Genomic DNA, 18,635 nt, shown 5'->3' on the forward strand with positions numbered 1-18,635 from the left:
CCAATGCGAGGGAGCCACCGCACAAGAACTAGTTTTCTTTTTCGTTTTCCTACCTTTAGCATAATGGGAAATCGAACCCGCAACAAACGGTAAAAAAAGAAGGGGGGAAAAGAGCCGCAACGGTATAAAGAACTTCAGCTAACCATGTTGCCTAGAATTGGTAAAAAGGCGACCGAGGAAGCTTAGAAAGTGCTGTGGAAACCAAAGCAGGCCAATGAATCGTTTCGGCCACATTTAAAAGGCTTTTCCAACTAAGCACAGTAGACTGGCTAAGTGCATCCGAGCGCGAATTATGCCCATGAAACATGTGTTGTAAAAGATACACAAGAGGGAGTTGCAATTGCAATTGAAGTAATTACAAATGCACAACCATTCGGCGGCGGCATTCTATATTCTATATTCTACATACTAAATGTGCCGAACAAAGGCTGCAAATTGCTGAAAAACTCAAACAAAAGAAGAGAGCCGGCGAGTTGCATGAATGCAAGACCCAAATGCATACACAAATAAATTAGCAACTAAACAAAAAACAAAGACGAGCTCCAGCAGCTGCTGCGATGTAATTATGTAAAAAAAGGAGGGGGCGGCTGCATGCATCCACATGAGCTCCATGCTGCTGCACACGTTCGCCCGGCCAACGTGGCAACGCATTTGCACATTTCATTATTTAACAAAAAGATGGCAGGGCAATAAAAATGTTGCCTGCCAGCAAGCATCACTTCTATTAACATCCATTGAGAGCTGGCCGCCCTAAGCAGGCCTCATTATGCAAACATCCACAGAAAGGCTAGAGCTTTGGATCTACCGAGCCCATGTCTATTAAAATTAAAATGCGCTCGTCTCGTTTTTTTTTTTTTTTTGTAATCTTTCATTCGCAAAGTAAGAGAACCAAAATTGCCACATAAACGCGGAAAAAGGGGTACAGGGGAAACTGGTCTGCCACTTCAGTGATTTTCAATATGAAAATGCAGCCAGACACAGCTGACAGATAGACAGACGGACAGACAGAGAGGCAGTCGAAATGGGGGAGTTTGGTGTGGCATGAATGCATGTTACCGCATGCTTGGATGAATACGAATGCAGGAGCATTATGTGGCAACAGTCAGGGATTGCGGTTTTCAGCCTATGCAAATTAGCAAGATATACGTATAACTGACATAAACGCGGTGCATGATAGTAGGATAGTAGATAACAAACTGCTTGCATTTATCGCAGACATTTAACAAACTTATCGTAGAGATAATGGCTGTTAAGGAGACTTGACCACACAACAAGAAATAGTTCAACGCACCATTTAACTCACAAATTTCGTTTAAAGAATATAATAGCATAATAGTTAGTTGTGAAGCACATATCATATTTTATGCTGTATCAGGTTACTTCAATGAACTATTAGGATTATTTATATACTATTATATAAATTGGAATATATTGATTTTTTTTTCATCTGTGCATCTGCTCAATTTATGAAATCAACTGTCGATCCATAAGAAATTTAAATTGGCTGAGGTGCCGAGGTGGCGATGAAAATGTTTCGATAATCTCTGCTAAACATGCCATGTAAAATGATGAAGAAAATCGAAAGATTAGTCCGAAGCGCAGAGCATGGAAAGTCAAATAAATATTTGTGAAAATACAGCACACATATTTGGTATTCATTCAATTTTGGCTCGAGTCCCTAACCCCGGAACAGTAAAAAGGCAATTGAATTAGAAATTCTTGAGAAGTTGTCAGTTTAGATAACTGGCAATTTGTATGCGGCGAGCAATTAGAGAATTTTTGGGCCTCAAAATAAAATAACAAAATAACCAAATAACAGACACACACGAATGCGACAGACAGGCGGAGATGAGCTGATGAATTTAGTCAGCAGGAGCTGGCCATGCATATAAAATAAACAAAGAAATACAAAGGATGCTTCCTTATTTATGGTCGAGTCCCAGAAATATATTCAAATATGTAGATTTGCCAAGTTTATTCCCCATGCCCCTTTTTTTCCCTTCTCCCCTTTTTTGCAAAGGCAGGCAGGAAATAAACGAATTACAGAACACGACCTTTCCCATTTCGACCCTGGTGAAATTTGTCATTTATTTGCAATCTGGGCTTAGTTCTTAATTATTTTCTTGAAACTGTTTTCTGGCTTTTTCAATTTCATTCGATTGGCCCCGAAATGCAACGCAAATTGAATAGAATTATTCTACAAATTTGAATATTCTTTTTCGAGAGACTTTTCGGATTTGTCCTAGCCATGCCCGTTGCGAGTGATTCATGTCAAGTTGCAGCAGCACTCAGTCAACGTAATCCTTTGGCCGCCTCTTGTCTGCATTATACGCTCTTGACTTGCAAATTGTTTGCGGTTATGGCTGCATTGCAAATTCTAAGTAACAGTCAGCTTAATTAAATTAAGCATACACATCCAGCCACGCCCTTAAGCGGCTGCAATGGGGGCGACATCGCTCATGAATAGGCATTACGTATGCGTTGAAATTTAAGTGGCTCACACACACACGTGTCGTTGGCACACCGAACACACACTTGAACACACACACGGACACGGCTTGTTTGCCACTTCTGCGTATGTATGACATAATTAGTGTCATAATGACACTCACCCACACACATGCTATGCTATATATATGTGCGCCACTTGTCTAGCAGACGAAAAGTTGAAAATTCTCTGAAGAAATGGCCCCACCACACAAGTCATTTGGAATGCTAATAAGATGCCCTACTCTTTCACCTACATCCTTCCACCTTGTTTGCGACCCCTCAGCTAATTTGCATATTTTTCACGCTTTTTGTTGCAGTAAATTACTTAAAAATACATAAAAAATGTTCAACCGACTGCAGATGCATCTGTAGTGGACGCCAGGATACAAGGATAACACATCTGCCTTTCTCCAACCAACAAGTACAGTTCTGAGCAAGGTAAGAGAAAATAAATATTATTACAGCTCTCCATGCGCTGCTTGTAAATATTGATTACAAATTTTATAAATAATATCCAAAAAATGCTTTGATTACTTCTTATTTATATATCATTAAATATTTTATTATTCCATTGGAGCACAGTTTTCATTTAACCTTTTTTTTGTTGTGGTTTTTTGTGTAATTGAGCATAAAGCGAACTACAAATATAAATAAATTGCATTAAATAAATATGGCACTGCCGTGGACAATAGACAAAGTGGAAAAAAAATAGAGAAATAAAAACCGCAATTATTTTCATAAATGTGCAGCACATTGGAATACCCTAAAAAACAAAAAAAAGGAAAAGAGCGCGGAACGCTTCTAAATTTTCAGCACTTTCCCCACAGAGTTCATAACTTATCACACACTCACTGTCAGCCGCACAACCAAACACACACCCACTTACACACCCACACTTGGCACTTGTTGTTACTTTTTTATTGCCACCTCTTGCCACACCATCTCCTTCGCTCTTTTTGCGAAATGCAAAATGCGAAAATGCATTGTGACAGCCATTTTTTTTTTTTGTAAATGTCAACAGGAGGAGCACGAAAAAATACGTATTCGCCACAAACACTTTGTCGCCGCTGTGTTGCATAAGGAAAAACACTTTTAAAACATTTTCAGCGCCGCTTTTATGGGCGTCTAAAAACAAACGGGGCGAATAGAACAAAAAAAATGGCTGAAAGGCTTTACGCGGCAGCGGCCACTATTAATGTACTTTTATTTTTTTCATTTTGCGCTAGATGTGGCAGCGTGAGAAGGTTCTTAAAATATAAACAAATGCTGTCACGCACGACATTTTTTTTTCTTTTTTTCCATAATAATGTACATATCACAAATATCATGATACAAATAACACTAAATGGGCTCACGAGTTAATCTTTGAAAAAAGAATCACCTTGCCCCGAGCAGTATGCAACACATATAAGCCATCTCGAATATATTTTGCAGCTTAGCTTGCTGCAAAAGCCATGTTTTTTGTACCACATGTACTACAGTAGCTCTTCGAGTTGGTAGACAAATTATGCGTTAAGACTGCAACCCTGCGGCTTAAAAAGAGCCGAGGAATTTAATTAAATTTTGACAGAGTTAGCGGAGGGCATGAAAACCAAAAGCCCAGCCGAACTGCGTTAAAGCCGAGCACTGACAAACCAAAGCGGCAAGAGGCGAAACAAAAAATTGCTGAAAAATGTTTAAATTTCGCGCATGGTTTTCAATTGGACGCGCTGCTAGAAAACGCGAGCTTTAGAGCCCACTTAATTGGTTTTCGCTAGGCAACGGCAAATGCAACGGCTGCTGACCGCAAATTAAAATAAAAGCGTTGGCCAAAACCCACGAAGGCCAATGGCGTATTTGGCCCAGCTGAAGAATAAGCAAAGCGGCTATACAAAATTTAAATTGCATTGCCGGCCCGTCCGTTTTGACCATTTTGCCCGCCGAATGCGGCGGCGACCACGTGGTGAAAGGACAAACACAATGTGCACGGCTTATTCGACTTTATGCAAATTGATTGCATAAATAATTTATGATTAAGGATCGAGCAATAATTTGCCAATTTAAATGCACAATTAGTTTAATTGATGCGCTGTCACACGCCCACCAATGCCAAAGTGCAAAAATCTATAAAAAATACACAAGCGTCAAATATGCAGCTGCAATCCGAGCGAAACAAACTCGACGGCTCTGTATTTGACAAATAAATAATAAAATGTTTATTTCCATTTCGAAAATGTTGCCATATTGACAGTCCGGCCAGTACATAATTATGCAAAATTCAGCGACAGCGTAAATAAATATATAAAATAAAGTTCCAAACAAGCGACTGCAATTAAAATTAAAAATTAACAAAATATTTTTTCCAGCATTATAATCACACACACAAACTCAAAATTAACACCCTCACATGGATGCCATCGAGTTAAAGCTCATTAAATTTGCATTTGCATAAGAAATGCATAGTTTCAACGCTCCGCACGCCCGCCCTGCCCAAAAAATTCCAACGTCATCAGCCCTTCTTAGCCAGAAAAAATATATATATATTTTAACGAAAAACCAATTAATTCAGCCAAGCGGATGGGCTGCTCCTGGTGATGTTGGTCCTGCAACTGAAATATTTTCTATATGGTGCAGCCCATTGCGAAAATATGTAAATGTACCAATTTCATGTGAATTACCATCAAATTATTTTTTGGTTTTGGTTCTCGCGTCATTCCCGCCAACAATTATGCAAAATATTTTTGTGTTTATGGCAGCTGCTGTATCCAAATATTAAAGTATAATTAAGAGGTGATTACCAGACGGAACTCCTCATAATTAATTGCTTTGAAATCATGGAACTCCATTTCGGAGCTTACCCTTTGTATTCTTAAATGTTCGAGTTCAGCGAGGTTTGAGGGAATACCGCATAGCACATTTATTCAACCACTCAGTGTTCCACTATCTGTGCAGCTATCAGCACTTTTTACTCACTCATTTTTTCATGCACTTTCCACTGAGTCCGCGTGGAACGTTCATTAAGTTCGAGTGTTGGTCACAAACGTTGCGCATAAAGTGCACTTTACGAATTCGCGCATTTTTATGACAAGATTTCAGCTTTTCATTTTCATTTTCATTTGAAACCAAAAGGCCACGCAACTCCACACCCTCGCCATCTATTAAGGCTGTAACGAAATTTTTATTTACTTTCTTTTATTTGTACTTTGATTTAATGGCCATAAAAATGCGGGGCGAAGGAGCCAAGTGAACGCGCGTGCATAAAAATCACAAGGCACGCTGTGAATTTTAATACAACGCTGCGTATACGTAATGATTTCACTTCGGTCGTCGCCATTTTGATTTTCCATTTCACCAACAACCGCTGTTGTTGTTGTTGTTGTTGTTGTTCTGGTTGTTGTTGTTGCTGTGGTTGCTATAACTGGTGACTTTAAATCTCCCTTTTTTACCCCTGCAATTGAAACATGAAATTGCATTTATTGTGCGGCAACAATGCAAACAGGGAGCACTGAATACTGACAGAGTCCTGGAAAATAGCCTTATGACACCCAAAAAGTAGGCAGAGATTTTTGATTTATCACCACAACGCCACACACACACGCACGCACATGCATATATGCATAGTGGATCGGCATATACATATATGAATACTTATGTACATAAATTGAAATGAAGTGCCAGGCACTTTTGTGACCGTTTCAGAGATTTTAATCTTTATTTATAGCCATTGCGGTCGGCATTGTCCTGCGAGCACATCCTGCATTTTCGCGGCTATTGATAAATTTATGTTAAGCAGCATCGGCACTCTCAGTAATTTTTGTTGATAAATGTTAATGTCTCTATAAACGCGTGTGAAGCATATAAATATATCAACATAAATGTCCATTTTAAATGTTAATCAAGGCGAGGCCAAAATCTATCAATATTTATAGAGGCCAGAAGTCCAACAAAAAACATTCAAACTAATACAAAATATATTGTAACAATAAATAACCCAAAACAGAATGGGGACAAAAAGCGCCAAATTCCTACGGTTTTCGGCCGACAATGAAGGGCAATCAATACTTTTTTCTGGCCACTGCAAAACCAAGTCGGACATTCATCGGATGTGGTGACTGTTTGTCCGTCCGTCCGTCTGTCTATGTGCAGTCGTTGCATAAAGCAATCAGTGCAAATATATACACCCAACTGTGCTCTTACAAATAAATATTGCATTGGGATTAAGCCCCATCACAGATAACTCTATTCGCATGGTATTCATTTATTTCGTTATTTTTTTTTTTCAATTGTGTCTGGAATTCAGAAGCGTCACGCGGAAATATGTTCTGTATTTGGCTGCACCTTTTTTTAACGCCAAAAATTCACTAGAATTGTTAGCAAAAAAAAAAAAAAGCTTGTGCAGAAAATTTAATTTAATTTAAAATTTTACTTGCAACTAAAATCCCTTTCACACATTTGAACATGTTTATTTACTGAATAATCTTAAAAATTCTTTCCAAGAAGGAAGTGCTAAAGTTTCCCGACGCCGAGCTCAGAGCCAATTGGCACCAACGAAACTTGCTAGCTAAAGTGTCTTAATTATCGCAGCTACAACTTTAGGTGCTCGGACTGCTGGCCAAAAAAAGAATGACGGGGGACCCCTATTGAACTAAACCGAACAAACAACCCAACCAAACGAAGCAATAACCGGAGCTCAAATGGGCAACAAACAGCAGGGTAGTGTGCGATTATTTATAACAAGCGCAAAATGTGCACAATTAGCGCTATATATGGCATCGGCCTATAAGTGGGCTACATTGGGCCGCCATAATCATGGCAGGCATGCCATTTAGGGCTACAGAACTTTAAACGTGATTCACATTTCAAGAGGGGAGTTGGCGTTGGGGAGTACAATAAAACAAAGCGAAAATTATGAGGGGCCAGCAGCCGCGGACAGGAACAACAGCAAATAAATGAAGACGACTGGGCGAGTAAATAGAAATCAAGAAAGCATAAAAATGCTCAGGGACCCCAAAGACCGACAAAGTTTGAATGCAGCGAAAAATTAAGTAGTTGCGCGGCTAGGTGGAACCTGTCCTCTCAGTCTCCCCAAAGAAACGAGATGCGCCTCCATCCTCATTGGTAATTGAAGTGTACACGTGCGTCCCCTGGCAATCGGACTTGGCCACATTGGGCGGATTGTCGGCTGGGTTGGATGGTTTGGATGGGTTGGATAGCTGGTTGGGCTGGCCAGCATTATGCTGTATTATTTACAATATGAGGGCCTGCCACTTAGATCCCCATACGTAGCTCCCATCGCATGGGCCCATAAAACGCTGTTTAAATGAACGCTGGCCGAGCGTGGAATGGACGACATTTTCATTTACGATGCTAGTGGCTCGAGGAGGTGAAGTCAAATTGAATGCGGACTGGGTGTCTATTATTTTATTTCTATTCCGACATCAGCCGGCAGCCAGCAGCTAGTAGCAGACAGTACAGTAAAGCAAAGAGGAACGGAACCCATCCCATCCGACGTCGAGTTGTTTATTTATGTGATGGACTGTGCGTGTGTGGAAGTTGCAGATAAATTTACTTAGCCGCCCGAGGAGAGCGCTCTAGTTGAGCAACTCCGTAGCTTAAGGAAATGACAAGTTGCAAGAGTGGAAGAGTGGACTTGGCCAGCGAGATTGATGGTGCTGGAATAATGAAGCGGGGCAGAGGCGAAGTGATGTACCAGCCATTGTCTTCCCACACAGGAAGAAACATCGTGATGTGGACGCTTTAAAAATCAATAAAATAATACTATTAATTTTGGAATACTAATACACTATCCTAACTCGTCATCTGGCAATGTGAAATGCCTACAGCTTTTCATTTATTTTGAATAGAAAAAATTTTGAGAATATATATGGTTTTTGCGTGCATGCTCCTTGAGCTTGTTTGCAGTGCGCCATCGCCTGGCGAGTGGAAATCAATTTACGTTAAATGTTTGCCCATCCACCGAATCTAAACACGGCCGGCCACATCAACCTGGGCTGACAGGATGTGCGCTAAGTGAGCCAAGGAGCAAGTAGAGTGATGGGCGAGGGAGCAGTGTAGCAGTGGAGGCGTGCTGAAGTGGAGCAGTCAGCCGCAAAGTATCCATTTGAGTGACTTTGGGCTGGATGCGAGGCTGAGCCACAAAGTAAACAATCGACCACTGGCGCTTCTGCGTTTTCTGACACGGCAAACAACTGGCGGTGCAGCGAAAACATCATCATCATCATCATCACCACGGTCTTATCGTCATCGACATGGCCAACAAGAATGGGGCCTATTAAACTTGAATGCGTCACGCATGCTTGCTGGTTCTTCTGTTGCTCGAAGAGGTGCTCCTCCACCGCCTGCCACTGCTCCACTGCCATTTCCATGGGCTCAACAAGTTTTTGCATTTGTCACGAGCACGAGCGCATTATGCTTAAAACTTTGCGCAAAACTTGGGACGACAACATGATTAACAGACAAATGACATTACAAAGCCTTTCACTTGGCGACTTCTCCTCACTTCGCTTTGCCAAGAAAATGACAAAAAAAAAACCGGGGCTAGGGTTGGGGGAAAAAAACTGCAGCACCAGCAGCGCCTTACTGCCTTTCTATTTCGCAGACAATGAGCTGGCTTTCAACGAGATCTGAAGAGGCAGTGGCCCTTTGCGATGGGGTATATATGAGGGAGTCTCGGGTCTCGGGCTGGAATGCGCAAATCAGGTCTTAACCCCTTTTCTTTCATCTGCTTAGCCGTCTGCCGTAACTTGAACTTTCAGTGAGCTGTGCAGCTGGCAAGAGTAATGAGTGAGCGAGTATCTTATGGATTTGGCATTGTCGCTGACTTTGAAGTTGGTTTTTTGTTCACTTCACTTGGGTCTCGCCTCCTCGCAAAAGTTGAGCTCTGCTCTGCTGATGCATTTACTAATAGAAATTTTAAATTTAAATGCCAGCATTTCGTACACTCATCCCGCCCTTTGGCGGTTTGCACTTAACGCAAAGGCGTTACAGCATAGGCAGCTTCAAGATATTTTCAATTCACTGCGGCTCCAGCACTTTCGTTTCGAGTCCGCACTTCTTTCGCCTCTGGAATTTTGATGCGCTTTGGCTGAAATTCAACAGAAGAGTAGAAAAGTGTAGGCCATAAATAATGAAAGGGGACTTAATGTATTCATTCGAAGGATGTCTTAACCTTGCGAACCTTGCTATGTTTGTGCATAATTAGCTCAGGAGCAGGAGCAGCAGCAGCTTGGGAGCAATTCCAAGAAGATGTTCTACATTTATCACTGGCTTACACTAGGTACAAAGCAGTCTGTATTAATTGCAACTGGATATTTATGAAAGGTTTTCACAGAATGCCAGACTTGACATTTAACATTGTAAATTATATTGTAACATTTGTCGAGTCACTTGGCTGTGTCTCAGTCTTGTGCAGTCTTAATGCTCTTATTGAATCCGAATAGCAGATATGTATGAATTTAGTTGGGAGATACTTTTTTTCTACTTCTTTACTACTTTTGTGGCTTTAATGGTTTTGCACACTTATATGCGTTTTTGTTTTCCGAATAATATTCTTCTGTTATGCACTTACTGAACAACAATCTTTCATTCAATTGTAGTGGAAAGAAAAGCAATGCCACATTGCCAATCACACAATCACATATCGAACAGTTTCCAATTTTGCGATATTAAGACCCGCTTAGAGACTCTTCACATGCCGCCCCCAAAAAACATCTTGAGATGTGGAGTACACAGATGTTTACTTAAAGCTCCCGTTTGGCAATACATTGGCCCATCTGGTTGGCTATATAAACATGTCTCGGCTGCCTGTTCACCAAAGTGTTGGAGGCGATGCCTGTAAAACCAGAAACATGGGGCCAAAAGACTTGCAAAAGTTTTTGGGGGAATTGAAATCCTTTGGCAAACAACCGAGCAGCCGCACACACATATATGTATATGAATGTTCTTGCACACACTCATTCGTATTGAAAATGGGGGAAAATGAAACATTGCCAGTGCAGTGGGATACAAAAACCGCACTTGGCCAGACTTTCGGTTTCCTAGCAGCTAGGGGCTAGGCGATGGGAAATGGGAAATGGAAAATGGTCGAAGGACACCCGCTCGAATGTACTTCACATGCGTGTACGAACTTTTCTGAAGCATTTGTAAGTTTTTAATAAGAAATTGTTAAACAACTTGTTCTGTTTTTTTGTTTTTGCCTCCCTTACACTGCTTACTGCTCCTTAGGAGCTTTGGAGTGGCTGCTGCTGCCGCTTGGCAGAAATTGTAGTAATCAACATGACTAATGTTGATTGATGAACGGGCGTAATGTGTGTGTGTGTGTGTGTGTGTGTACGTTAGTTTTTCATTCGTATTTCCTCTTCATATTGCAAAAATTAATTTAAAGACCGAACAATATGTCAACGCCATTTAAACACTTTGGCATTTGCCGTAATCCCGACAGTCGAGCATTAAGAAAACTTAACGATTAAATGCCTGGCTGGGTGGTTTTTTGTGCAGGATGCCTCCTCGCAAAGCCAATTTTCCAAGAGCAACCTGCGGGCGGTACGACTATTAAACATCAGTCTTGGCTATACCCGCACACACTCACATACCGAAGTAGGGTTTCCTCTTGGGAAGGCTTACATTGTGTACTCCTTGGGTGAGCAATAAAAATCCGAGGTGGAAGCGAGAAGCTTCCTTAGAGCTCCAAAACTCAAATTCTACCCACACAACCTCATTGTGCCATGCCTGCGGTTGTAATTTAGTGTGCCTAATGAATTTAGTACCGTTACATACCGGAAGTGAGCATGTGAGTGCAAAAATGCGCACTCAACTGGAATGTCTGTGAATCTTCATGGCGTCGTGTGTGTGTGTGTGTGTATGGGTTACTACGTGGTGGTATTGAGGTTTCCCCAGTATCCTGTGTGATGTGCTCCGTGTGTGAAAATGTGTGAAAAATCTGCGCTCTGGCAAAACTTCGTTAACCTTTATTAACGACACGGAGCGTCTAATTAAACAAGACAAAATTTTAAATCGAGCGTAACGCTTGCGCAGGTATGTGTGTTCATAATTTCCCAACATGTGTGTGTGTGTGTGAAATGAGCAATTATTTTTAATTGCCTGGCGGGATTAAATTGGGTGCCAGAGCAGGATTCAATTAATTGGCAGGTCTCCAAAAAGTTTACCAAGCAAAGGCCACACTTCTAGCCTGATTGCCCAGAGTAAATGTTGGTGCTTCACATTGAGGAGAAGGAGCAGAAAAGGGAGGATATGTTTCCGCTCCAGGCGAGATGTCAACAAAACGGAGCACAATCCGCCCCAGATTAGATTGCATAAACAAAACGCGCTCGGGATATCAATTCGGATTGAAGGAGGTGCCTGGTTCCAGGTCGCAGGTCGTTTCTGGATATTTACACGGCCAGCGTGGCATAAAAGAGAAAAGTAATTTTCCTAAGTGAATATAAATGTTTAAAATCTTGGCAAGAAAAGCAACACAATAGCCAGTTTGCTTGGCAAACTGACTGCCTGGCCAACTGACTTGGCCAAGAAGAAATTTAAAAGGCAAAGCACTGTGGGCGATGGTAGTTTAGATCCACTCATTGGGTGAAAAGTGCTTAAAGTTTAATGTCAAATTGAAGTTGGCCAGGACGAGGGAACCTTTGCCGTTGCAAAAACAAGGTGTCGAGTTCCGAACTCCTGTGGCCCAGCAAAGCGTGTCTATTCTGCCATCTAATAGCTTAAGGGGAATATGGTCGATATCTGCCATCTGATGGCTAGCAAACACTTGGCAGACACAATGCCTTCAATTTGCAATAACTATTAGCATTAGCATTTAGCCATATTTCGATATCCAAACACTTTTCAACACAAATAACCTGTCTATCTGCCTACCTATCTGTTGTCCCATCAAAGTATCTCATCGGTAAGCTGCAGAAATTTAAAATGACCAGCAGTTGCACATTTTTCGGTTGCCCAGAAATTGATCAAATTTTCCGATTTAACGAAGCACAACTAAGTTGGCGGGGGAAGACAAAAATCAATATAATCTGCACAGCCAGGGGCCAACCCTTGGAAAATGTCCTAATTAATGAGGAAAAGTCACCAATTTGAAAATCAAATTACAGCGCGCATAATTAAATTGCCTTATCAAAATTTCATTCAAAAGCGTCTGTGGGGAAGGCACAAAATACGAGACTTTTTTTTTTTTATATCAGCTTTCTTAGGCTAATGGGACAGTTGACAGTGAATGCAGTATGGCCTAAAGTTGCCGATTTTACGAGCGACAGCTAGAAGGCCAAAAACTTTTAATTGAATTCCTTTCAAATTGTACGTAATGGGCACAATTAAATTGTCACCATCAGATTGAGAGGACGTCAAGGAGGAGGAGCTATGAGCTGAACTCAGCTCTGAGCTGAGCTGAGCTGCTGGCTCAAGTTCTCGTAGAGCTTTGGCAAAAATCTCGTATTATGCAGCACTCGAGCGCATGACAAATTCATTAAATGCACAAAGACCGTAAAGTGCTCCACTGTCCGCATGGAGCAACAGGACGAAAGGATGTTGGTCGACGGGCGAAGAAATGAAGAGAGCGTTTTACAAAATTTTATACACTCCCTGACCGTAATTACACCACACAGAGGTAGAGGGCAGCCGGGATTACAGGGTATGGCGTATGGCGTATGGCGTATGGCGAATGCATACCGGGCAGATGGGCGAACAGTAGTTGGGCGTGGTTTCGAGGTGAGCCAACCATGAAATGCAACATGGCAGAGGAAGCGAACTCTGAGAAGCGAAAAGGATGTGTGTTCGTTTGTGCCATATTTATACACGAGTGTTGTGTTGCCACTAGGTGTCGTCCGGTGCTTTGTGTGTGTATGTCCATTTTTTTTCTTTTAGCCCAGAAGTCATCCGGATTTTGCGACCCACAAACGTTGGCATTTAAATTAAATTCATTTTTCGTCCTTTGCCGCTCGCTCACACACTGCGTATGCGTGCTGCTAATGACATATTTTGAACGGGCTGTCAAAAATTCTGACTCGCGCTTAATTAACCGTCCCTGATTAAGCCGCATTCAAAGGACTTTACGCACCGACGTGCAATGAGCACATTTGCCAAATTTACTCGATTCGGCGCAATGGCAAATGTTTGTATCCAGTTTTATTTCACTTTCATATAATTACGTAAATGTTAATGCCGCCTCTGAGTCGCTGCCTTTTCATTACATTTCGAGAATTTGCCGTTCTGTCTGTCACTATGAGAATGACAAATGCGCTAAAGTTTTCTTCGTGCTAATTACGGAGTGTGCACTAAAGGAAAAATCACCTTGAGTACGTTATTTCGTTATAATTTCCTAGAATAATTAGTCTCTAATTAATCACAAGTGTATAGGAAATATGAATGGAATGATATTTTCTAAGACAGCACATTCTTTCCAATTGACTGCCACACATTTCTAAACATTCCTTTCAATTTCTCCATTTGCAGTGAACCCATTTGGACAACATGAGTCGACTAAAGGCCGCTTCCGAGCTGGCATTGCTTGTGATCATCCTGCAACTGCTACAGTGGCCAGGATCTGAAGCATCCTTCGGTCGGGATGCGTGCAGTGAGATGAGCATAGACGGACTGTGTCAGTGTGCACCCATAATGTCGGAATACGAAATCATCTGCCCGGCGAATGCGGAGAATCCCACGTTTAGGCTAACCATCCAGCCCAAAGACTACGTGCAGATCATGTGCAATCTGACGGATACCACGGACTACCAGCAGCTGCCGAAAAAGTTGCGGATCGGTGAGGTCGACAGGGTTCAGATGCGACGGTGTATGCTGCCCGGTCACACGCCGATAGCCAGCATCCTGGACTATTTGGGCATAGTGTCGCCCACGACGCTGATCTTTGAGAGCGACAACTTGGGCATGAACATAACACGGCAGCACTTGGACCGTTTGCACGGTCTAAAGCGATTCCGGTTTACCACTCGCCGTCTCACACACATTCCCGCCAACCTACTGACGGATATGCGGAATCTGAGTCATCTCGAACTAAGGGCAAATATCGAGGAAATGCCATCGCATTTGTTCGACGATCTGGAGAACCTGGAGTCAATTGAATTCGGTAGCAATAAGCTGAGGCAAATGCCGCGTGGCATTTTCGGCAAGATGCCCAAGCTGAAGCAGCTCAATTTGTGGAGCAATCAACTGCACAACCTCACCAAACACGACTTCGAAGGTGCCACCTCGGTGCTGGGCATAGATATTCACGATAATGGCATCGAACAGTTGCCGCACGACGTCTTTGCCCATCTCACGAATGTCACGGATATCAATCTGAGCGCCAATCTCTTCCGTTCCCTGCCGCAGGGCCTATTCGACCACAACAAACACCTGAACGAGGTGCGTCTGATGAACAATCGAGTGCCCCTGGCCACGCTGCCTTCGCGTCTGTTTGCTAATCAGCCGGAACTGCAGATCTTACGGCTGAGAGCTGAACTGCAATCGTTGCCGGGTGACTTATTCGAGCATTCCACACAGATCACAAACATCTCGTTGGGAGACAATCTGCTGAAAACTCTGCCCGCCACCTTGCTGGAACATCAGGTGAACCTGCTGAGCTTGGACTTGAGCAACAACCGGCTGACACATCTGCCGGATTCACTCTTTGCACATACCACCAATCTGACGGATCTGCGTCTGGAGGATAATTTGCTAACCGGCATTAGCGGGTAAATATATTTAATAGTTTACTTTTTAGTTACAGGCAATCGCCAACACTCCTATTATCATTCTTTCAGATAGGATATTTTCTTAAAGTAATGCCCTTCTTTGTTTTTTAATTACAGCGATATATTCAGCAACTTGGGCAACCTTGTGACCCTCGTCATGAGCAGGAATCGACTGCGTACCATCGATTCCAGAGCCTTTGTAAGCACAAATGGACTGCGACATTTGCATTTGGATCACAACGACATTGATCTGCAACAGCCATTGCTGGACATCATGCTCCAGACCCAGATCAACTCCCCGTTTGGTTACATGCACGGCCTTTTGACCCTTAATCTACGCAACAACTCAATCATATTCGTCTACAACGACTGGAAGAACACGATGCTCCAGTTGAGGGAGCTGGACTTGAGTTACAACAACATTAGCTCGCTGGGCTACGAGGATCTGGCGTTCCTGTCTCAGAATAGATTGCACGTAAACATGACGCACAATAAGATACGGAGGATAGCGCTGCCCGAGGATGTGCACTTGGGCGAGGGCTACAACAATAATCTGGTGCATGTGGATCTCAACGATAATCCCCTGGTCTGCGACTGTACGATCCTCTGGTTTATTCAGCTGGTGAGGGGCGTCCATAAGCCGCAGTATTCCAGGCAGTTCAAATTACGCACAGACCGATTGGTTTGCAGCCAGCCAAATGTCTTGGAGGGTACTCCAGTTCGTCAGATAGAACCACAGACGCTCATCTGTCCGCTGGACTTCTCCGATGATCCACGGGAAAGGAAGTGTCCGCGCGGCTGCAACTGCCATGTGCGAACCTACGACAAAGCACTGGTAATCAACTGCCATAGTGGCAATCTGACACATGTTCCTCGCTTGCCCAATCTGCATAAGAATATGCAATTAATGGAACTTCACTTGGAGAACAACACACTGCTCAGGCTTCCTTCGGCCAATACACCCGGATATGAGAGTGTAACTAGTCTGCATCTGGCTGGCAACAATCTAACCAGCATCGATGTGGATCAACTGCCTACCAATCTCACCCATTTGGATATAAGTTGGAACCACCTGCAGATGCTGAACGCAACCGTGCTGGGTTTCCTTAATCGTACCATGAAGTGGCGCTCGGTGAAGCTGTCCGGGAATCCGTGGATGTGTGATTGTACTGCCAAGCCGCTACTCCTCTTCACCCAGGACAATTTCGAAAGGATTGGAGATCGCAATGAAATGATGTGCGTGAACGCCGAGATGCCAACACGAATGGTGGAACTGTCGACCAACGACATTTGTCCGGCGGAAAAGGGCGTGTTCATAGCCCTTGCTGTGGTGATTGCCTTGACTGGTCTTTTGGCCGGTTTCACAGCGGCACTGTACTACAAATTCCAGACGGAGATCAAGATTTGGCTGTATGCTCATAATCTCCTCCTGTGGTTTGTCACGGAGGAGGATCTGGACAAGGACAAGAAGTTCGATGCCTTCATCTCGTACTCGCACAAGGACCAGAGCTTCATTGAGGACTACTTGGTGCCGCAACTGGAGCACGGTCCTCAGAAGTTCCAGCTCTGTGTGCACGAACGAGACTGGCTGGTAGGCGGACACATTCCAGAGAACATTATGCGCTCTGTGGCGGATTCGAGACGAACGATTATTGTGCTCAGCCAGAACTTTATCAAATCGGAGTGGGCACGCCTTGAATTCAGGGCGGCGCACAGATCGGCACTGAACGAAGGACGCTCGCGCATTATTGTGATCATATACTCGGACATCGGAGATGTGGAGAAGCTGGACGAAGAGCTGAAGGCCTACTTGAAGATGAACACCTACCTGAAGTGGGGCGACCCGTGGTTCTGGGATAAGCTGCGATTTGCCCTGCCACATCGCAGACCCGTCGGCAATATCGGTAATGGAGCGCTAATCAAGACGGCGCTGAAAGGTTCCACGGACGACAAGTTGGAGTTGATCAAACCGTCGCCGGTGACGCCACCGCTAACCACGCCGCCGGCGGAGGCAACCAAAAATCCGCTGGTAGCGCAGCTAAATGGCGTCACCCCGCATCAGGCCATAATGATTGCCAACGGCAAGAATGGTCTGACGAATCTGTACACACCCAATGGCAAGTCGCACGGTAATGGCCACATCAACGGCGCCTTCATCATTAACACGAATGCCAAACAGAGCGACGTATAGGACTGGGAGAAGGCGGAGCTGTTTCAGTTCGATCCCGACGATGAGCTATTGTTCCGTTAAAGAGAAGCCTCCAAGAAGAACACTGCCACTGACGAGGCGGCGGTGAAAAGACCCAGCTGAATGTAAAAAGTCTAGAGAATATTATCGATTTCCTCGTGTTTGGTCAAGTTACAGTCGCCCTCTTATAGGTTTAAATCTCTTGCGCTGGTAGTGAAGCTACAGCAAAACTAAGTGAAAATTTCAAATTTCATTATTTCATGTGGCCTTTGTTGACGAAAAATGAAACAAAAATGTTTAGTTTGAGGAAAGATGGAAACACAAGCTAGTTTTAAACACATCACTCTGTTTTAAGTGTTATCTGTAAGCTTAGCATAGACCCTGTGCAGACTCTTGTAGACATAAAAATCTCATTTATTTAGTAATTATTTGTACATTAGGATTATTGCAAGCTGCCGCATACAAAACTGAGAATAGCTCAATGCTAAAATACCTTTTGAAATGACCACTTTTATTTATGTTTTACCTTTTAACAGAATCTCAATGAAATGGGAATCTGAATTTTGAACAAATCGAGCTTTATTTCGAACTAACTACTTATTATTTGTTAGAACGCAGCCTACAACTAGGTGAACCACTTGCAATACACATACGACGTATCCAAATAGTAGTATAGACTCTGTAATTGTGTGAACAAACGCAACAAAAGCAGCCGAAATGAAATACAAATTGCCTTCTTTGTATGTATGTATGTACGTATGCTAGATATATAGACCCCAAGGATTCATAATCGATTGCATTGCATACACACCCCGTCTCTGTACATAAACTGGATATTGATTTCTGTACTTTTCCAAAACTAGTATGTGTATCGCACAGCAGATTCAAGGACCTTACACACAACTATCACTAGTATCAACTGTAATCTCACGCCCATTTAAATGACGCTATATAAATAAGTACATAACACGCGAATACATAATTCAGTGGACACACATTATCATGTCATCTACCAAACAATTAGGCTAGCTCTTCATCCATACAAAAACCAGAATGAATATCGTCTATGATACGTAAATGTAATTAAGCTAAACTATGTGTATATCGTCTAAGCTATAGATTGTCTCTGATATGTAATACCTAAGGTACCTACAGATTTATGCAGACACACTCATCTACTCTGTATGCGTATGAGTACATTAAATCTAATTGTATATGAAAAACACATACAACGCAAATAAAATATATTTTAAAAATTT

The 18,635-nt window shown here is 42.7% G+C and overlaps 1 protein-coding gene across 3 annotated transcripts in view; it reads left to right on the forward strand.

The window, feature by feature from the left end:
• Tl (Toll) overlaps positions 1-18,635 on the forward strand; it is a 43,363-nt gene extending 24,728 nt beyond the window's left edge. For 2 of the 3 annotated variants that reach the window (NM_079794.3, NM_001276066.2), the window contains exons 2-4: positions 2,808-2,928; positions 13,951-15,188; positions 15,306-18,635. In NM_079794.3, the coding sequence (NP_524518.1) occupies positions 13,969-15,188; positions 15,306-17,379 (3,294 nt within the window). In that variant the 5' untranslated portion in view covers positions 2,808-2,928; positions 13,951-13,968 and the 3' untranslated portion in view covers positions 17,380-18,635. The remainder of the gene's footprint in view (positions 1-2,807; positions 2,929-13,950; positions 15,189-15,305) is intronic. The other variant, NM_170287.3, reaches the window with a different exon arrangement.

This window comes from Drosophila melanogaster, chromosome 3R (assembly GCF_000001215.4).
Source record: "Drosophila melanogaster chromosome 3R".
NCBI lineage: Eukaryota > Metazoa > Arthropoda > Insecta > Diptera > Drosophilidae > Drosophila > Drosophila melanogaster.